At 50.7% G+C, this 24,244-nt stretch overlaps 1 protein-coding gene across 1 annotated transcript in view; it reads right to left on the bottom strand.

The window, feature by feature from the left end:
• IGSF21 (immunoglobin superfamily member 21) overlaps nt 1-24,244 on the bottom strand; it is a 174,327-nt gene that overhangs the window by 34,740 nt on the left and 115,343 nt on the right. Inside the window, exons 5-6 of the mRNA XM_032968436.2 lie at nt 23,659-23,774; nt 17,837-18,032 (exon numbers count right to left, since the gene is read on the bottom strand). Coding sequence (XP_032824327.2) covers nt 17,837-18,032; nt 23,659-23,774 — 312 coding nt within the window. The remainder of the gene's footprint in view (nt 1-17,836; nt 18,033-23,658; nt 23,775-24,244) is intronic.

Below are 24,244 nucleotides of genomic sequence, written 5' to 3'. Positions count from 1 at the left end.
TCATACACGTGGGGGGAAACTGGGCGACACTCTATCCAGTTCAGAGCCTTGCCATAGTCCACCACACGCTAGAGACATCACTCACCACTCTAGTCCACCACACACTAGAGACCTCACTCACCACTCTAGTCCACCACACACTGGAGGTCTCACTCACCACTCTAGTCCACCACACACTAGAGACCTCACTCACCACTCTAGTCCACCACATACTAGAGACATCACTCACCACTCTAGTCCACCACACACTAGAGACATCACTCACCACTCTAGTCCACCACACGCTAGAGACCTCACTCACCACTCTAGTCCACCACACACTGGAGGTCTCACTCACCACTCTAGTCCACCACACACTAGAGACCTCACTCACCACTCTAGTCCACCACATACTAGAGACATCACTCACCACTCTAGTCCACCACACACTAGAGACCTCACTCACCACTCTAGTCCACCACACACTAGAGACCTCACTCACCACTCTAGTCCACCACACACTAGAGACATCACTCACCACTCTAGTCCACCACACGCTAGAGACCTCACTCACCACTCTAGTCCACCACATACTGGAGGTCTCACTCACCACTCTAGTCCACCACACACTAGAGACCTCACTCACCACTCTAGTCCACCACACACTAGAGACCTCACTCACCACTCTAGTCCACCACACACTAGAGACCTCACTCACCACTCTAGTCCACCACACACTAGAGACCTCACTCACCACTCTAGTCCACCACACACTAGAGACCTCATTCACCACTCTAGTCCACCACACACTAGAGGCCTCACTCACCACTCTAGTCCACCACGTACTAGAGACACCACTCACCACTGTAGCCCACCACACACTAGAGACATCACTCACCACTCTAGTCCACCACACACTAGACACCTCACTCACCACTCTAGTCCACCACACACTAGAGACATCACTCACCACTCTAGTCCACCACACGCTAGAGACCTCACTCACCACTCTAGTCCACCACACACTGGAGGTCTCACTCACCACTCTAGTCCACCACACACTAGAGACCTCACTCACCACTCTAGTCCACCACACACTAGAGACCTCACTCACCACTCTAGTCCACCACACACTAGAGACCTCACTCACCACTCTAGTCCACCACACACTAGAGACCTCACTCACCACTCTAGTCCACCACACACTAGAGACCTCACTCACCACTCTAGTCCACCACACACTAGAGGCCTCACTCACCACTCTAGTCCACCACATACTAGAGACACCACTCACCACTCTAGTCCACCACACACTAGAGACATCACTCACCACTCTAGTCCACCACACACTAGACACCTCACTCACCACTCTAGTCCACCACACACTGAGACCTCACTCACCACTCTAGTCCACCACACGCTAGAGACCTCACTCACCACTCTAGTCCACCACACACTAGACACCTCACTCACCACTCTAGTCCACCACACACTAGAGACGTCACTCACCACTCTAGTCCACCACACACTAGAGACCTCACTCACCACTCTAGTCCACCACACACTAGAGACCTCACTCACCACTCTAGTCCACCACACACTAGAGACATCACTCACCACTCTAATCCACCACATACTAGACACATCACTCACCACTCTAGTCCACCACACACTAGAGGTGTCACTCACCACTCTAGTCCACCACATACTAGACACATCACTCACCACTCTAGTCCACCACACGCTAGAGACCTCACTCACCACTCTAGTCCACCACACACTAGAGACCTCACTCACCACTCTAGTCCACCACACACTAGAGACCTCACTCACCACTCTAGTCCACCACACACTAGAGACCTCACTCACCACTCTAGTCCACCACACACTAGAGACGTCACTCACCACTCTAGTCCACCACACACTAGAGACATCACTCACCACTCTAGTCCACCACACACTAGAGACCTCACTCACCACTCTAGTCCACCACACACTAGAGACATCACTCACCACTCTAGTCCACCACATACTAGAGACATCACTCACCACTCTAGTCCACCACACACTAGAGACCTCACTCACCACTCTAGTCCACCACACACTGGAGGTCTCACTCACCACTCTAGTCCACCACACACTAGAGACCTCACTCACCACTCTAGTCCACCACACACTAGACACATCACTCACCACTCTAGTCCACCACACACTAGAGACCTCACTCACCACTCTAGTCCACCACACACTAGAGACCTCACTCACCACTCTAGTCCACCACACGCTAGAGACATCACCCACCACTCTAGTCCACCACACACTGGAGGTCTCACTCACAACTCTAATGTGAGTGAGTGAATGGGGTTTGTATGTTCTCCTGGTCTGCAAAGTGAGTTTGAGTGATTCGGTATGAGTGAGAGTGAATGAGTGTGTGAAAGTGAGTGAGTGTAATTGTATCTTTGAGTTTGTTTTTTCCCGCTGTTCTGCAGATTGTGACTGAGTGTGATAGTGAGTGTGATAGTGATTGTGATAGTGAGTGTGATAGTGAGTGTGATAGTGATTGTGACCGAGTGTGATAGTGATTGTGATAGTGAGTGTGATAGTGTGTGTGATAGTGAGTGTGATTGTGACTGAGTGTGATAGTGATTGTGATAGTGAGTGAGTGTCATAGTGAATGTGATAGTGAGTGTGATAGTGAGTGTGATAGTGATTGTGATAGTGAGCGAGTGTGATAGTGAATGTGATAGTGAGTGAGTATGATAGTGAATGTTATAGCGAGTGTGATAGTGAATGTGATAGTAAGTGTGATAGTGAATGTTGATAGTGAGTGTGATAGTGAATGAGTGTGAAAGTGAATGAGTCTGATAGTGAATGTGATAGTGAGTGTGATAGTGAGTGAGTTTGGTAATGAGTGTGATAGTGAATGTGATAGTGAGTGACTGTGATAGTGAATGTGATAGTGAATGTGAGAGTGAATGTGAGAGTGAATGTGACAGTGAATGTGACATTGAATGTGATAGTGAATGTGATGGTGAATGTTACAGTGACTGTGATAGTGAACGTGAAAGTGAATGTGATAGTGAGTGAGTTTGATAGTGAGTGTGATAGTGAATGTGATAGTGAGTGAGTTTGATAGTGAGTGTGATAGTGAATGTGATAGTGAGTGAATGTGATAGTGAGTGACTGTGATATTGAATGTGATGGTGAAGGTGATAGTGAATATGATGGTGAATGGGACAGTGACTGTGATAGTGAATGTGGTAGTGAATGTGATAGTGAGTGAGTTTGATAGTGAGTGTGATAGTGAATGTGATAGTGAGTGAGTTTGATAGTGAGTGTGATAGTGAATGTGATAGTGAGTGATAGTGAGTGACTGTGATAGTGAATGTGATAGTGAGTGACTTTGATAATGAGTGTGATAGTGAATGTGATAGTGAGTGACTGTGATAGTGAATGTGATAGTGAGTGACTGTGATAGTGAATGTGATAGTGAATGTGACAGTGAATGTGTTAGTGAATGTGATAGTGAATGTGCTAGTGAGTGAGTGTGATAGTGAATGTGATAGTGAGTGTGACAGTGAGTTAGTGTGATAGTGAATGTGATAGTGAATGTGATAGTGAGTGTGATAGTGAGTGACTGTGATAGTGAATGTGATAGTAAGTGAGTGTGTTAGTGAGTGAATGTGATAGTGAATGTGATAGTGAGTGTTTGAGTTAGTGTGTGAATGAGTGTGCTGTGAGTGAGTGTGATAGTGAATGAGTGTGATAGTGAATGTGATAGTGAGTGTGATAGTGAGTGAGTGTGATATTGAGTGTGATAGTGAGTGTGATAGTGAATGTAATAGTGAGTGAATGTGATATTGAGTGTGATAGTGAATGTGATATTGAGTGTGATAGTGAATGAGTGTGATAGTGAATGTGATGTTGCGTGTGATAGTGAATGAGTGTGATAGTGAGTGAGTGTGAAAGTTAATGTGATGGTGAGTGAATGTGATAGTGAGTGTGATAGTGAATGTGATATTGATTGTGATAGTCAATGAGTGTGATAGTGAATGTGATAGTAAGTGTGATAGTGAATGCGATAGTGAGTGTGATAGTGAGTGTGATAGTGAGTGTGATAGTGAATGTGATAGTGTGATAGTGAGTTAATGTGATAGTGAATGTGATAGTGAATGTGATAGTGAGTGTGATAGTGAGTGAGGGTGATAGTGAGTGTGATAGTGAATGTGATAGTGAATGTGATAGTGAGTGTGATAGTGAGTGTGATAGTGAGTGAGGGTGATACTGAGTGTGATAGTGAATGTGATAGTGAGTGTGATAGTGAATGTGATAGTGAATGTGATAGTGAGTGTGATAGTGAATGTGATAGTGAATGTGATAGTGAGTGTGATAGTGAATGTGATAGTGAGTGAGTGTGACAGTGAATGTGATAGTGAATGTGATAGTGATTGAGTGTGATAGTGAATGTGATAGTGAGTGTGATAGTAAGTCAGTGTGATAGTGAATGTGATAGTGAGTGTGATAGTGAGTGAGTGTGATAGTGAATGTGATAGTGAGTGTGATAGTGCGTGTGTGATAGTGCGTGAGTGTGATTGTGAATTAATGTGATAGTGAATGTGATAGTGAGTGTGATAGTGAATGTGATAGTGAGTGTGATAGTGAGTGAGTATCATAGTGAATGTGATAGTGAGTGTGATAGTGGGTGAGTGTGATTGTGAATGAATGTGATAGTGAATGTGATAGTGAGTGTGATAGTGAGTGTGATAGTGAGTGAGTGTGATAGTGAGTAAGTGTAATAGTGAATGTGATAGTGAGTGAGTGATAGTGAATGTGATAGTGAGTGAGTGTGATAGTGAATGTGATAGTGAGTGAGTGTGATAGTGAATGTGATAGTGAGTGAGTGTGATGGTGAATGTGATAGTGAGTGAGTGATAGTGAATGTGATAGTGAGTGAGTGTGATAATGAATGTGATAGTGAGTGTAATAGTAAGTGAGTGTTATAGTGAGTGTGATAGTGAGTGTGATAGTGAGTGCGTGTGATAGTGAATGTGATAGTGAGTGTGATAGTGGGTGAGTGTGATTGTGAATGAATGTGATAGTGAATGTGATAGTGAATGTGATAGTGAGTGTGATAGTGAGTGAGTGTGATAGTGAGTGTGATAGTGAGTGTGATAGTGAGTGAGTGTAATAGTGAGTGAGTGTGAAAGTGAATGTGATAGTGAGTGTGATAGTAAATGTGATAGTGAGTGTGATAGTGAGTGTGATAGTGAGTGAGTGTTATAGTGAGTGCGTGTGATAGTGAGTGTGATAGTGAGTGAGTATGATAGTGAGTGTGATAGTGAGTGTGATAGTGAGTGTGATAGTGAACATGATAGTGAATGTGATAGTGAGTGAGTGTGATAGTGAATGTGATAGTGAATGTGATAGTGAGTATGATAGTGAGTGCGATAGTGAATGTGATAATGAGTGAGTGTGATAGTGATTCTGATAGTGACTGTGATAGTGAATGTGATACTGAGTGTGATAGTGAATGTGATAGTGAGTGTGATAGTGAATGTGATAGTGAATGTGATAGTGAGTGTGATAGTGAGTGTGATAGTGAATGTGATAGTGAGTGTGATAGTGAATGTGATAGTGAGTGAGTGTGACAGTGAATGTGATAGTGAATGTGATAGTGATTGAGTGTGATAGTGAATGTGATAGTGAGTGTGATAGTAAGTCAGTGTGATAGTGAATGTGATAGTGAGTGTGATAGTGAGTGAGTGTGATAGTGAATGTGATAGTGAGTGTGATAGTGCGTGTGTGATAGTGCGTGAGTGTGATTGTGAATTAATGTGATAGTGAATGTGATAGTGAGTGTGATAGTGAATGTGATAGTGAGTGTGATAGTGAGTGAGTATCATAGTGAATGTGATAGTGAGTGTGATAGTGGGTGAGTGTGATTGTGAATGAATGTGATAGTGAATGTGATAGTGAGTGTGATAGTGAGTGTGATAGTGAGTGAGTGTGATAGTGAGTGTGATAGTGAGTGAGTGTGATGGTGAATGTGATAGTGAGTGAGTGATAGTGAATGTGATAGTGAGTGAGTGTGATAGTGAATGTGATAGTGAGTGTAATAGTAAGTGAGTGTTATAGTGAGTGTGATAGTGAGTGTGATAGTGAGTGCGTGTGATAGTGAATGTGATAGTGAGTGTGATAGTGGGTGAGTGTGATTGTGAATGAATGTGATAGTGAATGTGATAGTGAATGTGATAGTGAGTGTGATAGTGAGTGAGTGTGATAGTGAGTGTGATAGTGAGTGTGATAGTGAGTGAGTGTAATAGTGAGTGAGTGTGAAAGTGAATGTGATAGTGAGTGTGTTAGTAAATGTGATAGTGAGTGTGATAGTGAGTGTGATAGTGAGTGAGTGTTATAGTGAGTGCGTGTGATAGTGAGTGTGATAGTGAGTGAGTATGATAGTGAGTGTGATAGTGAGTGTGATAGTGAACATGATAGTGAATGTGATAGTGAGTGAGTGTGATAGTGAATGTGATAGTGAATGTGATAGTGAGTATGATAGTGAGTGCGATATTGAATGTGATAGTGAGTGAGTGTGATAGTGATTCTGATAGTGACTGTGATAGTGAATGTGATAGTGAGTGTGATAGTGAATGTGATAGTGAGTGTGATAGTGAATGTGATAGTGAGTGAGTGTGATAGTGAATGTGATAGTGAATGTGACAGTGAGTGTGCGTGATAGTGAGTGAGTTGGCACAATAGGGTGCAAAGTTGATAGTCCCTGTCAGCTCAGTCAACCCATACATAGCTCCCGTGACCTCTGATAGCCAGCCAAACCTGGCACAGGTGCCACGTGGCGTCATTGCTGCTTAGTGACGAATCGCATCCATTGTTGTATGTGTGTTTCAATGAGTCTGAGTGTGTAGCCACGTAGCCCGCATGCCCAGCCACCGTATGACCAAGCAGCTTCTGTTTGGCCACACAGAGGGGGCTAAATGGGCACGACATGAGCTGATGCTGTACGGGAGGATTTGGAGCCGAGTGCACCAGCGGTGTCAAGATCGGCCTCTGTGGAAGTGGCTACTGGGCAGTTGGAGGCAGTCGCCCTCAAACAACAACGGAAGGCAGAGGAGTGATGCTCACAACGACGAGCGGAGCACTGGGTGGCTAAAAGACAGCAAGTTGGCACAGTAGGGGGTACAGCTGGTGCATCTACCGGTCATCTCAGTCTGCGAGCCCATGGCACCTGGGTCTGTCCCGTGATCTCCTGTCGACACTTCACGTGGCCTCAAAGTCCACCTGGGTCTGTCCCCTGACCCCCTGTCGACAATTCACGTGGCCTCAAAGTCCACTTGGCCTGGCACAGGCGCCGTGGTGACGTCACTGTCACCACGTGGCGAATGGCGGCTATTGATATTGGTGAATGAGTGGGTGAATGAGTGTGAGCGGTAGCGTAGTGGTTGGCGCGTTGCGCTACGAACCTGGTGACCCGGGTTCGATTCCCGCTCATGGCTAATACCAATGACGATTATCTGAATTGGTCGACTCAGTCTCAAATGAGTACCTGGTGCAGTGTGTAAACATCGCCAACAGAGAGACAAAAGCGGCCGGGTTCTCCGGTTTCCTCCCATCACGAAAAGAAAAACCTTCCCACACAACGGAACCGGTCTAGTACAAAACATCCCAAAGCTTTAAATGTACGGGCAAATAACTCAATTAGGGTTACACATTCAGCGACATCGCCCCCCCCCCCCCCCCCCCACCGCGCCTACTGCCAACGCCTGGAAGGACCCTCTTGAAAGAGAGTCTTGAGACTCTAAAATAATAATAATAAAAAGCTACACGGCTAGAAGGACAGGCGACCGATGGACGAGACCGGTGATAGAACGGCAGCCAAACGGAGGGAACGTGGCCGAGAGCCCGGCCAACGCGGGGATGGAGCGACGACGTGCCGGCGGAGCACGATGTCCCTGGCCTGTGAGCGATGCTGACGGTTTGGGAAGGCCCTCATCCAGCAGCGATTAGGCAATGGGCGACACGGTAACGAGAGGTGGCCTGTGCGTCAAAGACGTCTGTCGAAAAAAAGCTTCGTAGGTCATCGGATTCCTCTCGGGGGGAAAAAAAAGAATCAAGATTCTGATTGTGACCTCTGTCTTGGGATCTGTAAACGAGAATGCAGCCCAGATGCCACAGTGTGTGTGTACGCACGTCTGCACATCGTGTTTAATGGAGACGTCACGTAAAGTGTGATTCATATCGCATGAGGGAATTACATTTTTGCCAAAGATTTACAAATCGTAAAGGCGGTCGTGTTTATTCTGCCTCGTGTATTAGCCCGCAGTTTTCATAGCAAAAGTTGCCAAGGAATGCTACGAAAGTCCAGCCCTAGTACTAGCCCTAGCCAACCAGCCACTAGTAGCAGCTCTACCCCTAACACTAACCCAGACAACCAGCCACTAGTACCAGCTCTACCCCTAACACTACCCCTAGCCAACCAGCCACTAGTACCAGCTCCACCACTAACACTACCCCTAGCCAACCAGCCACTAGCACCAGCTCTACCCCTAACACTACCCTTAGCCAACCAGCCACTAGTACCAGCTCCACCACTAACACTACCCCTAGTCAACCAGCCACTAGCACCAGCTCTACCCCTAACACTACCCCTAGCCAAGCAGTCACTAGTAGCAACTCTACCCCTAACAGTAAGCCTAGCCAACCAGCCACTAGTACCAACTCTACCCCTAACACTAACCCTAGCCAACCAGCTACTAGTACCAGCTATACCCCTAACACTGCCCCTAGCCAACCAGCCACTAGCACCAGCTCTACCCATAACACTACTCCTAGCCAACCAGCCACTAGCACCAACTCTACTCCTAACACTACCCCTAGCCAACCAGCCACTAGTACCAGCTCTACCCTAACACTACCACTAGCCAAGCAGCCACTAGCACCAGCTCTACCCCTAAAACTACCCCAGACAACCAGCCACTAGCACCAACTCTACCCCTAACACTACCCCTAGTCAACCAGCCACTAGCACCAGCTCTACCCCTAACACTACCCCAGAAAACCAGCCACTAGTACCAGCTCTACCCCTTACACTACCCCTAGCCAACCAGTCACTAGTACCAGCTCTACCCCTAACACTACCCCTAGCCAACCAGCCACTAGTACCAGCTCTACCCCTAACACTACCCATAGGCAACTAGCTACTAGTACCAGCTCTACCCCTAACACTACCACTAGCCAACCAGCCACTAGTACCAGCTATACCCCTACCACTACCCCTAGCCAACCAGCCACTAGTACCAGCTCTACCCTAACAGTACCCCCTAGCCAACCAGCCACTAGTACCAACTCTACCCCTAACACTTCCCCCTAGCCAACCAGCCACTAGTACCAGCTATACCCCTAACACTAACCCTAGCCAACCAGCTACTAGTACCAGCTCTACCCTGACACTACCCCTAACCAACCAGCCACTAGTACCAGCTCTAACAATAACACTACCCCTAGCCAACCAGCTACTAGCACCAACTCTACCCCTACCACTACCCCTAGCCAACCAGCCACTACCACCAGCTCTACCACTAACGCTACCCCTAGCCAACCAGCCACTAGTACCAGCTCTACCCCAAACACTACCACTAGCCAACCAGCCACTAGTACCAGCTCTACCCTAACACTACCCCTACCCAAACAGCCACTAGTACCAGCTCTACCTCTACCACTACCCCTAGCCAACCAGCCACTAGTACCAGCTATACCCCTAACACTACCCCTAGCCAACCAGCCACTAGTACCAGCTCTACCCCTAACAGTGCCCCTAGCCAACCAGCCACTAGTACCAGCTCTACCCCTAACACTAACTCTAGCCAACCAGCCACTACCACGAGCTCTACCACTAACACTACCCCTAGCCAACCAGCCACTAGCACCAGCTCTACCCCTACCACTACCCCTAGCCAAGCAGATACTAGTACCAACTCTACCCTAACACTACCCCTAGCCAACCAGCCAATAGCACCAACTCTACCCCTACCACTACCCCTAGCCAACCAGCAACTAGTACCAACTCTACCCCTAACACTACCCCTAGCCAACCAGCTACTAGTACCAGCTCTACCCCTAACACTACCCCTAGCCAACCAGCTACTAGTACCATCTCTACCCCTAACACTACCCCTAGCCAACCAGCCACAGTACCTGCTCTACCCCTAGCCAACCAGCCACTAGTACCAGCTCTACCCTAACACTACCACTAGCCAACCATCCACAAGCACCAACTCTACATCAATCACTACCCCTAGCCAACCAGCCACTAGCACCAACTCTACCCCTACCACTACCCCTAGCCAACCAGCTACTAGTACCAACTCTACCCCTAACACTAACCCTAGCCAACCAGCTACTAGTACCAGCTCTACCCCTAACACTACCCCCAGCCAACCAGCTACTAGTACCATCTCTACCCCTAACACTACCCCTAGCCAACCAGCCACTAGTACCAGCTCTACCCCTAACACTACCCCTAGCCAACCAGCCATTAGTACCAACTCTACCCCTAACACTACCCCCTAGCCAACCAGCCACTAGTACCAGCTATACCCCTAACACTAACCCTAGCCAACCAGCCACTGGTACCAACTCTACCCTAACACTACCACTAGCCAACGATCCACAAGCACCAACTCTACCCCTAACACTACCCCTAGCCAACCAGCCACTAGCACCAGTTCTACCCCTACACTAACCCTAGGCAACCAGCCACGAGCACCAGCTCTACCCCTAACACTACCCCCAGCCAACCAGCTACTAGTACCATCTCTACCCCTAACACTACCCCTAGCCAACCAGCCACTAGTACCAGCTCTACCCCTAACACTACCCCTAGCCAACCAGCCATTAGTACCAACTCTACCCCTAACACTACCCCCTAGCCAACCAGCCACTAGTACCAGCTATACCCCTAACACTAACCCTAGCCAACCAGCCACTAGTACCAACTCTACCCCTAACACTAACCCTAGCCAACCAGCTACTAGTACCAGCTATACCCCTAACACTGCCCCTAGCCAACCAGCCACTAGCACCAGCTCTACCCATAACACTACTCCTAGCCAACCAGCCACTAGCACCAACTCTACTCCTAACACTACCCCTAGCCAACCAGCCACTAGTACCAGCTCTACCCTAACACTACCACTAGCCAAGCAGCCACTAGCACCAGCTCTACCCCTAAAACTACCACAGACAACCAGCCACTAGCACCAACTCTACCCCTAACACTACCCCTAGTCAACCAGCCACTAGCACCAGCTCTACCCCTAACACTACCCCAGAAAACCAGCCACTAGTACCAGCTCTACCCTAACACTACCCCTAGCCAACCAGTCACTAGTACCAGCTCTACCCCTAACACTACCCCTAGCCAACCAGCCACTAGTACCAGCTCTACCCCTAACACTACCCATAGGCAACTAGCTACTAGTACCAGCTCTACCCCTAACACTACCACTAGCCAACCAGCCACTAGTACCAGCTATACCCCTACCACTACCCCTAGCCAACCAGCCACTAGTACCAGCTCTACCCTAACAGTACCCCCTAGCCAACCAGCCACTAGTACCAACTCTACCCCTAACACTTCCCCCTAGCCAACCAGCCACTAGTACCAGCTATACCCCTAACACTAACCCTAGCCAACCAGCTACTAGTACCAGCTCTACCCTGACACTACCCCTAACCAACCAGCCACTAGTACCAGCTCTAACAATAACACTACCCCTAGCCAACCAGCTACTAGCACCAACTCTACCCCTACCACTACCCCTAGCCAACCAGCCACTACCACCAGCTCTACCACTAACGCTACCCCTAGCCAACCAGCCACTAGTACCAGCTCTACCCCAAACACTACCACTAGCCAACCAGCCACTAGTACCAGCTCTACCCTAACACTACCCCTACCCAAACAGCCACTAGTACCAGCTCTACCTCTACCACTACCCCTAGCCAACCAGCCACTAGTACCAGCTATACCCCTAACACTACCCCTAGCCAACCAGCCACTAGTACCAGCTCTACCCCTAACAGTGCCCCTAGCCAACCAGCCACTAGTACCAGCTCTACCCCTAACACTAACTCTAGCCAACCAGCCACTACCACGAGCTCTACCACTAACACTACCCCTAGCCAACCAGCCACTAGCACCAGCTCTACCCCTACCACTACCCCTAGCCAAGCAGATACTAGTACCAACTCTACCCTAACACTACCCCTAGCCAACCAGCCAATAGCACCAACTCTACCCCTACCACTACCCCTAGCCAACCAGCAACTAGTACCAACTCTACCCCTAACACTACCCCTAGCCAACCAGCTACTAGTACCAGCTCTACCCCTAACACTACCCCTAGCCAACCAGCTACTAGTACCATCTCTACCCCTAACACTACCCCTAGCCAACCAGCCACAGTACCTGCTCTACCCCTAGCCAACCAGCCACTAGTACCAGCTCTACCCTAACACTACCACTAGCCAACCATCCACAAGCACCAACTCTACATCAATCACTACCCCTAGCCAACCAGCCACTAGCACCAACTCTACCCCTACCACTACCCCTAGCCAACCAGCTACTAGTACCAACTCTACCCCTAACACTAACCCTAGCCAACCAGCTACTAGTACCAGCTCTACCCCTAACACTACCCCCAGCCAACCAGCTACTAGTACCATCTCTACCCCTAACACTACCCCTAGCCAACCAGCCACTAGTACCAGCTCTACCCCTAACACTACCCCTAGCCAACCAGCCATTAGTACCAACTCTACCCCTAACACTACCCCCTAGCCAACCAGCCACTAGTACCAGCTATACCCCTAACACTAACCCTAGCCAACCAGCCACTGGTACCAACTCTACCCTAACACTACCACTAGCCAACGATCCACAAGCACCAACTCTACCCCTAACACTACCCCTAGCCAACCAGCCACTAGCACCAGTTCTACCCCTACACTAACCCTAGGCAACCAGCCACGAGCACCAGCTCTACCCCTACACTAACCCTAGCCAACCAGCCACTAGTACCAGCTCTAACCCTAACACTACCCCTAGCCAACCAGCCACTAGTACCAGCTCTACCCCTACCACTACCCCTAGCCAACCAGCCAATAGTACCAGCTCTACCCTAACACTACCCTTAGCCAACCAGCCACTAGTACCGGCTCTACCCCTAACACTACCCCTAGCCAACCAGCCACTAGTACCAGCTCTACCCCTACCACTACCCCTAGCCAACCAGCCACTAGTACCAGCTCTACCCTAACACTACCCCTAGCCAACCAGCCACTAGTAACAGCTCTACCCCTAACACTACCCCTAGCCAACCAGCTACTAGTACCAGCTCTATCCCTACCACTACCCCTAGCAAACCAGCCACTAGTACCAGCTCTACCCCAAACACTACCCCTAGCCAACCAGCCACTAGTACCAGCTCTACCCCTACCACTACCCCTAGCCAACCAGCCACTAGTATCAGCTCTACCCTAACACTGCCCTTAGCCAACCAGCCACTAGTACCAGCTCTACACCTAACACTACCCCTAGCCAACCAGCCACTAGTACCAGCTCTACCCCTAACACTACCCCTAGCCAACCAGCCACTAGTACCAGCTCTACCCCTAACACTACCCCTAGCCAACCAGCCACTAGTACCAGCTCTACCCATACCATTACCCTTATCCAACCAGCCACTAGTACCAGCTCTACCCTAACACTACCCTTAGCCAACCAGCTACTAGTACCAGCTCTACCCCTACCACTACCCCTAGCCAACCAGACACTAGTACCAGCTCTACCCCTACCACTACCCCTAGCCAACCAGCCACTAGTACCAGCTCTACCCCTAACACTACCCCTAGTCAACCAGCCACTAGCACCAGCTCTACCCCTAACACTACCCCTAGTCAACCAGCCACTAGCACCAGCTCTACCCCTAACACTACCCCAGACAACCAGCCACTAGCACCAATTCAACCCCTAACACTACCCCTAGTCAACCAGCTACTAGCACCAACTCTACCCCTAACACTACCTCTAGCCAACCAGCCACTAGCATCAACTCTAACCCTAACACTACCCCTAGACAACCAGCCACTAGTACCAGCTCTACCCCTAACACTACCCCTAGCCAACCAGCCACTAGCACCAACTCTACCCCTAACACTACCACTAGCCAACGATCCACAAGCACCAACTCTACCCCTAACACTACCCCTAGCCAACCAGCCACTAGCACCAGCTCTACCCCTACACTAACCCTAGGCAACCAGCCACGAGCACCAGCTCTACCCCTACACTAACCCTAGCCAACCAGCCACTAGTACCAGCTCTAACCCTAACACTACCCCTAGCCAACCAGCCACTAGTACCAGCTCTACCCCTACCACTACCCCTAGCCAACCAGCCAATAGTACCAGCTCTACCCTAACACTACCCTTAGCCAACCAGCCACTAGTACCGGCTCTACCCCTAACACTACCCCTAGCCAACCAGCCACTAGTACCAGCTCTACCCCTACCACTACCCCTAGCCAACCAGCCACTAGTACCAGCTCTACCCTAACACTACCCCTAGCCAACCAGCCACTAGTACCAGCTCTACCCCTAACACTACCCCTAGCCAACCAGCTACTAGTACCAGCTCTATCCCTACCACTACCCCTAGCCAACCAGCCACTAGTACCAGCTCTACCCCAAACACTACCCCTAGCCAACCAGCCACTAGTACCAGCTCTACCCCTACCACTACCCCTAGCCAACCAGCCACTAGTATCAGCTCTACCCTAACACTGCCCTTAGCCAACCAGCCACTAGTACCAGCTCTACACCTAACACTACCCCTAGCCAACCAGCCACTAGTACCAGCTCTACCCCTAACACTACCCCTAGCCAACCAGCCACTAGTACCAGCTCTACCCCTAACACTACCCCTAGCCAACCAGCCACTAGTACCAGCTCTACCCATACCATTACCCTTATCCAACCAGCCACTAGTACCAGCTCTACCCTAACACTACCCTTAGCCAACCAGCTACTAGTACCAGCTCTACCCCTACCCCTAGCCAACCAGACACTAGTACCAGCTCTACCCCTACCACTACCCCTAGCCAACCAGCCACTAGTACCAGCTCTACCCCTAACACTACCCCTAGTCAACCAGCCACTAGCACCAGCTCTACCCCTAACACTACCCCTAGTCAACCAGCCACTAGCACCAGCTCTACCCCTAACACTACCGCAGACAACCAGCCACTAGCACCAATTCTACCCCTAACACTACCCCTAGTCAACCAGCTACTAGCACCAACTCTACCCCTAACACTACCTCTAGCCAACCAGCCACTAGCATCAACTCTAACCCTAACACTACCCCTAGACAACCAGCCACTAGTACCAGCTCTACCCCTAACACTACCCCTAGCCAACCAGCCACTAGCACCAACTCTACCCCTAACACTACCCCTAGCCAACCAGCCACTAGCACCAACTCTACCCCTAACACTACCCCTAGCCAGCCACTAGTACCAGCTCTACCCTTAACACTATCCCTAGCCAACCAGCCACTAGCACCAGCTCTACCCCTAACACTAACCCCTAGCCAACTTGCCACTAGTACCAGCTATACCCCTAATAATACCACCAGACAACCAGCCACTAGTACCAGCTCTACCCCTAACACTAACCCCAGACAACCAGCCACTAGTACCAGCTCTACCCCTACCACTACCCCTAGCCAACCAGCTACTAGTACCAGCTCTACCTCTAACACTACCCCTAGCCAACCAGCCACTAGTACCAGCTCTCCCCCTAACACTTCCCCTAGCCAACCAGCCACTAGTACCAGCTCTACCCCTACCACTACCCCTAGCCAACCAGCCAATAGTACCAGCTCTACCCTAACACTACCCTTAGCCAACCAGCCACTAGTACCACCTCTACCCCTAACACTACCCCTAACCAACCAGCCACTAGAACCAGCTCTACCCCTACCACTACCCCTAGCCAACCAGCCACTAGTACCAGCTCTACCCTAACACTACCCCTAGCCAACCAGCCACTAGTACCAGCTCTACCCCTAACACTACCCCTAGCCAACCAGCTACCAGTACCAGCTCTATACCTAACACTACCCCTAGCCAACCAGCCACTAGTACCAGCTCTACCCCTAACACTACCCCTAGCCAACCAGCCACTAGTACCAGCTCTACCCTAACACTACCCCTAGCCAACCAGCCACTGGTACCAGCTCTACCCCTAACACTACCCCTAGCCAACCAGCTACTAGTACCAGCTCTATCCATAACACTACCCCTAGCCAACCAGCCACTAGTACCAGCTCTACCCCTAACACTATCCCTAGCCAACCAGCCACTAGTACCAGCTCTACCCCTAACACTACCCCTAGCCAACCAGCCACTAGTACCAGCTCTACCCCTACCACTACCCCTAGCCAACCAGCCACTAGTACCAGCTCTACCCCTACCACTACCCCTAGCCAACCAGCCACTAGTACCAGCTCTACCCTAACACTACCCCTAGCCAACCAGCCATTAGTACCAACTCTACCCCTAACACTACCCCCTAGCCAACCAGCCACTAGTACCAGCTATATCCCTAACACTTACCCTAGCCAACCAGCCACTAGTACCAACTCTACCCTAACCCTACTCCTAGCCAACCAGCCACTAGTACCAGCTCTACCCCTAACACTACCCCTAGCCAACCAGCTACTAGTACCAGCTCTACCCATACCACTACCCCTAGCCAACCAGCCACTACCACCAGCTCTACCCCTACCACTACCCCTAGCCAACCAGCCACTAGTACCAGCTCTACCCCTAACACTACCCCTAGCCAACTAGCCACTAGTACCAGCTCTACCCCTAATACTACCCCTAGCCAACCAGCCACTATTACCAACTCTACCCCTTATACTAACACTAGCCAACCAGCCACTAGTACCAGCTCTACCCCTACCACTACCCCTAGCCAACTAGCCACTAGTACCAGCTCTACCCCTACTACTACCCCTAGCCAGGCAGCCACTAGCACCAGCTCTACCCCTAACACTAACCCCTAGCCAACTAGCCACTAGTACCAGCTCTACCCCTAACACTACCCTAGCCAACTAGCCACTAGCACCAGCTCTACCCCTACCACTACCCCTAGCCAACCAGCCACTACCACCAGCTCTACCACTAACACTAACCCCTAGCCAACCAGCCACTAGTACCAGCTCTAACACTAACCCTAGCCACAGGTTCCCCGGCCCTCTCATCTCCCTCAGCGCTGTAGACAGGGCGCCACGGTGTCGAGATGTTATCTCTCTCTCCTGGTGTCCAGGAGATCGTGGGTTCGATCTCGAGCCTGACGCCTGCTGTATATTTGCAGTTTGTGTGTCTCTCTCCCGGTGGTCGCGTGGATTTTTCTCCGGGTCTTCCGGTTTTTCCCTCCACAATTAGAAACGTGCGTTTAAACTATTTGGCCGCTATATATTTACACGTGATAAGCCGCTACGTTGAGCTGTCATTTGCCGCCCGGTCGCTTCTAAAAAAGAGTTTCTATATAGAGCATTGGACCTTACCCGTTAAATTAAAAACAGCTTGGATCGTAGAGACAGCGTTGACGCTCAGACTGTCTGTTCTCTTCAGGCACCGGCCAATCCACCCACAGCCATCGCCATCACCGTAATCGGCACCATCACCGTCACCATTAACGTCACCATCATTGTCACTATCCCCATCATAACCGTCATCATCACCACCATCATCGTCGTCACCATCACCTCCATCATCACCACCACCGCCGTCGTCCATCTTCTCCGCGTCCGCCATCGCCATCTCCTCCTGCTCCTCCTCGTCGTTCACCTCTTTAGTCCGGGGCCGGCCACGGGGATTGGTGAGGAGGGAGGAGGGGGAGGAGGGCACCGCCACCGCGTCCCCCTGTGCCTCCACGATCGCCCCGTCGCGTTTAAATCGAACCTGGTGGGGAGGGGCGGTCAAAAAACGTTTTAGGTCAAATCGAGCTAGGGGTGGCCCACACCAGGTCGAGGTTCCGTGGGGTAACTCGCATGCGCGGGACAGGCCGGACGTATGCACAGCGCTAGCCCCGACCGTCCCTGTCACCCACGAGCGTCGTTTTCTCCGACTCCGTCCCCGCCTCAATTCGCACGCCGCCGCCTCTCGCTGAGCGTCGCCTCGAACCCCAACCCGCGCACGCGTCGCCGGCAGCGCCGTCGCCGGCAGCGCCGTCGCCATCCTCCTCGCGCCTCCTCCCTCGCTGTCCGGCGCCTCTCAGCCGTCGTCTCCACCACCACCACCAACCACCATCACCAACCACCATCACCAACCACCACCATCACCAACCACCACCATCACCAACCACCATCACCAACCACCACCACCATCACCAACCACCATCACCAACCACCATCACCAACCACCATCACCAACCACCCGCCGCCGCCGCCGCTGCTGCCTACCCTGTTACACCGCTTCGATCGACGCCGTTCAGGCAATGCATCTCCAACGTTAACTTGGGTGTGGCCGTATCTGGCTTGAGTAGTCGCGTCAATGGGTGGCGGTGGCGGCGGTTCCGGTGGCGGCGGTGGTGGCGGTGGCGGCGGTGGTGGCCGTGTTCGTGGTGGTGGTGGTATCGATGGCGGCAGTGGTGGCCATGGCGGTGGCGGTGGCGGCGGTGGTGGCCGTGGCGGCGGCGGCGGTGGTGGCGGTGGTGCTGGTGGCATTGCCGGTGGCGGCGGTGGTGACGGTGGTGGTGGTGGTGGTGATGGTGGCATTGCCGGTGGCAGCGGTGGTGACGGTGGTGGTGGTGGTGGCGGCGGTGACCATGACGGCGGTGGCGGTGGTGCGGTGGTGATGGCAATGGCGGTCGTGGTTGTAGCGGTGGTGGTGGAGGGGTTGGTGGATCACCGATCACACGGATGTTGTTGTGAAACTCCCTTCTACACGTTCAACACGTAGGAGGTTTTCGTGACCAATATCATCCGCAATGGATGTTTTTTTGGGTTAGGTCGCGTAAAAATATAAATGTGTCATTAAACCCGCCACCACCTGACATAGCCAATGAGTAAGGTTTGTCACGTAAACAGAACATGCCAAGTCGTTACTAGTGCAGCACACCGGTGTGTGTCGAGGTGCCGTGCTGCTGGCTCGCCAGCAGAAGGCAGCACAGCAAGTTGTGGACTAATCGCCATCTGTTCCGCCTGTACGCGGCGGGATCGAACGTCACCCCCTCGCGCGAGGCATGGGGTCGTCTCCAGGTGCTTCGCTCGCCTCCTCCCCCCACGTGGATAATTATGAACACAACCACTCAACATTGCTAATTGGCTGAAAACGTCTCACTCGTAAACATCCCAACGTAGCAGCAGCAGCAGCGGCAGCAGCAGGAGCCTTCTGAGCCCTGGGTGTCTCTCCTGGATAGATGAGTAAGATCATATTATTAGTTATATAATTTATTATTTGCATATTTGGTCATTCGTGAAAAATAACGCGCGCAATTTTCCCAACGAGGTGCGGGGAAAATACATTTACAATTTGTAAATGTTGTGGTTTGGCTCTCCAACACACCGGTGTGCTGTACGATTAATTAATTGGCATATTCTGTTAACGTGACAAACGTTGCTAATTGGCTGTGTCAGGTGGTGGCGGGTTTAACGACACATTTATATATTTACGTGATCTAACCCAAAAATAATAATATATTAAAGTACTGAAAAGACCAATGAGTACTAACTAAAAAAAAACTGTTTTTTATGGATTATATTGATTGTGAAAGCCTACATGATAAACTTCCATAGGTTTATTCGTAAATCGATTTCTTCGTAAGACCAACTTTACTTTCATCGATTCTAAACACATTGTACGCCGTGTACACTAAACATTGGGAATGGCTTTAAAAGTTGTATAATCTCCTGTAGTTGTAGATGCCACTGGTTCTTCACGTTCTGCAGATGTAGACGCCACTGATTGTTCTGCAGATGTAGATGCCACTGGTTCTTCATGTTCTGCAGATGTAGACGCCACTGATTGTTCTGCAGATGTAGATGCCACTGGTTCTTCTCGTTCTGCAGATGTAGATGCCACTGGTTCTTAACGTTCTGCAGATGTAGATGCCACTGGTTCTTCATGTTCTGCAGATGTAGATGCCACTGGTTCTTCATGTTCTGCAGATGTATATGTCACTGGTTCTTCTCGTTCTGCAGATGTAGATGCCACTGGTTCTTCTCGTTCTGCAGATGTAGATGCCACTAGTTCTTAACGTTCTGCAGATGTAGATGCCACTGGTTCTTCATGTTCTGCAGATGTAGATGCCACTGGTTCTTCATGTCCTGCAGATGTAGATGCCACTGGTTCTTAACGTTCTGCAGATGTAGATGACACTGGTTCTTAACGTTCTTCAGGTGTAGATGCCACTGGTTCTTCATGTTCTGCAGGTGTAGATGCCACTGGTTGTTAACGTTCTGCAGATGTAGATGCCACTGGTTCTTCATGTTCTGCAGATGTAGATGCCACTGGTTCTTCACGTTCTGCAGATGTAGATGCCATTGGTTCTAAACGTTCTGCAGATGTAGATGCCACTGGTTCGTAACGTTCTGCAGATGTAGATGCCACTGGTTCGTAACGTTCTGCAGATGTAGATGCCACTGATTGTTCTGCAGATGTAGATGCCACTGGTTCTTCTCGTTCTGCAGATGTAGATGCCACTGGTTCTTAACGTTCTGCAGATGTAGATGCCACTGGTTCTTCATGTTCTGCAGATGTAGATGCCACTGGTTTTTCATGATCTGCAGATGTAGATGTCATTGGTTCTTCTCGTTCTGCAGATGTAGATGCCACTGGTTCTTCTCGTTCTGCAGATGTAGATGCCACTAGTTCTTAACGTTCTGCAGATGTAGATGCCACTGGTTCTTCATGTTCTGCAGATGTAGATGCCACTGGTTCTTCATGTTCTGCAGATGTAGATGCCACTGGTTCTTAACGTTCTGCAGATGTAGATGCCACTGGTTCTTAACGTTCTGCAGGTGTAGATGCCACTGGTTCTTCACGTTCTGCAGATGTAGATGCCACTGGTTGTTAACGTTCTGCAGATGTAGATGCCACTGGTTCTTCATGTTCTGCAGATGTAGATGCCACTGGTTCTTCACGTTCTGCAGATGTAGATGCCATTGGTTCTAAACGTTCTGCAGATGTAGACGCCACTGGTTCGTAACGTTCTGCAGATGTAGATGCCACTGGTTCTTCACGTTCTGCAGATGTAGATGCCACCACCGACATCTATTGCGCGGAGGTTTAACTTAGGACTCTCGGTCCAAATGGGCAACTGGACAAAATGACAGGTTTTTTCGTATCTCTGAAGGTTCCTCAGTCGAATGTTCGTAAGTAGAGGAGTCCCTGTATAATTTTAGCGTCACACTAAGACCACCCCCCTTCCCCCCCGTGTAAAATTGGCGGCTCACCAGCACTGTTTTTGGAGAGCCTAACTCTGCTGGTGAGACACTGATGCGTCAAAACCATGTCCAGAGGCTTGCTCCGTCATGAATCAACGTCGCTGAAATGATGCACCCACCCCCAGGAATGAAAGGCCGTGCGGCCGAAGGGGTGCGTCAAAAATACTTTTGTAATTTTGTACGTGGATTCGATGTTGAGGAGATGCACCACTCGGTTAATCCGAAATCCGCGTGATCGCCTCTACAGTACAGTAGTTGCAATATATTTACAACGGTAGGCAGAGTTTGATTGATTTTGATTGGCTTGGCTCTGCTGTCATCCACTCAGTGGGCCGAGTCTTCTGAGCACCCGCAGTGATGACAAACTCTATTTTCTTAATGTAAACTTAATGTACAACTATATTAGTGGTCAGTTTAACATGTAGGCTTATGAATATATTAGTGGTTTTTGCCATAGAGATTCGTGGACAATGGTTATAATTTATGATTTTCCGCGAATTCGAATTATCCGTGGTCGTCCTTCCCGTCATTAGCGCAGGTAATCGAGAGTCTACTGTAGTTTTATTTTAATTTTGCGACTTACTTGGTTTTCCTATACTTTGTACTCTGAGCCTTTTTGTTCTATTGTTTGTTGCCATTTTCTGACCCGACCCGACCCCCCAAACTGGACATCCGTGCGGAAAAAAGGAGCTTCACAAGCTTCACTGGATTCTTCCAGCCGACGTAAAGATTTCAGATTTCTTATTTAATTTCTGAGGAGCTTTTGGTCGACGGCGGAGTGGCTGCGCCCATCATCCGAGAGGAGACGGGGGGCAGAGAAAAAAATTGGGGACAGAATGATCGGATTCGTTCGCTCCACGTCTGCACAGAAATAATGCAAATAATGAAGCTTGGTCGTGGAATGATGCCTCGGCCATCCTCATGTTGTTTTAAGGAGGATGATAAAGCCACCTGGTAGAGTTACTGCAGAACCGGTCTCTGCTCACGCCGCGCGGATGGAAATTGATCACTGGGTAGAAAATAATTGAAAGTTTAGAGGCAACCAAGCACGTGAGCTGTCCGCGTGAGCCGTCGGTCGGTTTGTGAGTATTCAACAATTAAGGTGAAACTGATGGTGCTGCCCTTTCGGCTGTGAACATGAAACGTTGAGCCGACGCTTGTACCAACAGGTTCCAAGGATGACAACAACATTTCGACGATTGCCCCAAAAGTTGGGGTAACGTTCGACCTTTACTGGGCCATTACTAGGCCTAGGGGGGGGGGGTTGTCACCTATCCTCCACACTAGCCCAGCGCCGTAGAAGAGGTGGAAGTGCCCACACCAATAACAAATTCCGTTCCCCACTAAGTGGTGGTGACATCACTACATTGAGGCCGGGTGAAGTGTCGAATGCCCGCCGGCAGGAGGTCACGGGACAGACCCAGGTGCCACGGGTCGACTGACTGAGATGACTGAGATGACTGGCTGATGCACCACCTGTGCCCCCTACTGTGCCAACCTGCTGTGCTTTAGCCACCCGGCGCTCCGCTCGTTGTGCGCACCTAACGCTGCCGCACACACGCGACCTGCCGTCACCACGGCGCCTGTGCCAGGCCACGTGGACGTTAAAGCCACGTGAAGTGTCGAACGCCCGTCGGCAGGAAGTCACGGGACAGAGCCAGGTGTCACGGGACAGACCCAGGTGTGCCACGGGTCGACTGACTGAGATGACCGGCCGATGCGCGCACCTAACCCTGCCGCACACACGCAGCCTGCCGATCGCGCGACTTGCGGGCGGACCCATCCACACCGCCGCGTGCCACGAAGGTGGATTGTGCCCGGAGAGGCGCCCTGATGGGGGCGGGGTGACGGTGAGGGGAGGGGGGGATTCCAGATGCTTTCCACCGTCCATTGCAACTGCACCGCGCGGGGACATGGAGCTGAATGGGAACCGGCGACGACACCGATCGCATTACCGACGCGTGCCACCGACCCGTACGCTCGCCGGCCGCCCGCCCGCCCGCTCGGCCACGTGGGCAGCGTTCCAAAATCCAGGGTAGGGGGTGCGGAGTGGAAGTGGGGTTACGGTGGTGGTGGAGGTGCCGGTTGTTATCCGTGCGTGTTTGTTTCTCATCCTCCCTCCCTGCCTCCCCGTGACGTACGGTGGGCGCTGGCTTGCCCCCGGAGACGATGCACACCAGCGTCAAGTTGCGCGCCTCGTAGCGGTTGAACGGCGCCGGGGCGTCCGCCGCGATCAGGGAGATGGACGACGGTGGCACTGACGGAGAGGAAAAGAACGAGGGAGAAAGCGAGCGAGAGGTTCCAATCAGCCGCCACGCCGCCGCTACCCCGCGCATAGCCGATCAATCAGGGTGCTGTCAGCGAGAGACTGTGTCAGGCCGGTGAAAGGCGTCGGGGCGGTGGGGTGGTTGTGGCTCACTCCGCCGCGCACGCTCGGTGGTGATGATAGTGGTGATGGTGGTGATGATGATGCTGGTAGTGGTGGTGATGATAGTGATGATGATGGTGGTGGTGATAGTGATGATGGTGGTGATGATAGTGATGATGGTGGTGATGATAGTGATGATGGTGGTGATGATAGTGATGATGATGATGGTGGTGGTGATGATGATGATGATGCTGGTGATGATAGTGATGATGGTGGTGGTGATTATAGTGATGATGATGGTGGTGGTGATGATAGTGATGATGATGATGCTGGTGATGATGGTGATGATAGTGATGATG

This window comes from Petromyzon marinus, chromosome 39, assembly GCF_048934315.1.
Source record: "Petromyzon marinus isolate PM22_M1 ecotype Great Lakes invasive population chromosome 39, UKy_Petmar_22M1.pri1.0, whole genome shotgun sequence".
NCBI classification, from domain to species: Eukaryota; Metazoa; Chordata; class Hyperoartia; order Petromyzontiformes; family Petromyzontidae; genus Petromyzon; species Petromyzon marinus.
Note: the sequence above shows the minus strand (reverse complement) of the source record. Positions and strands in the feature narration are given on the sequence as shown.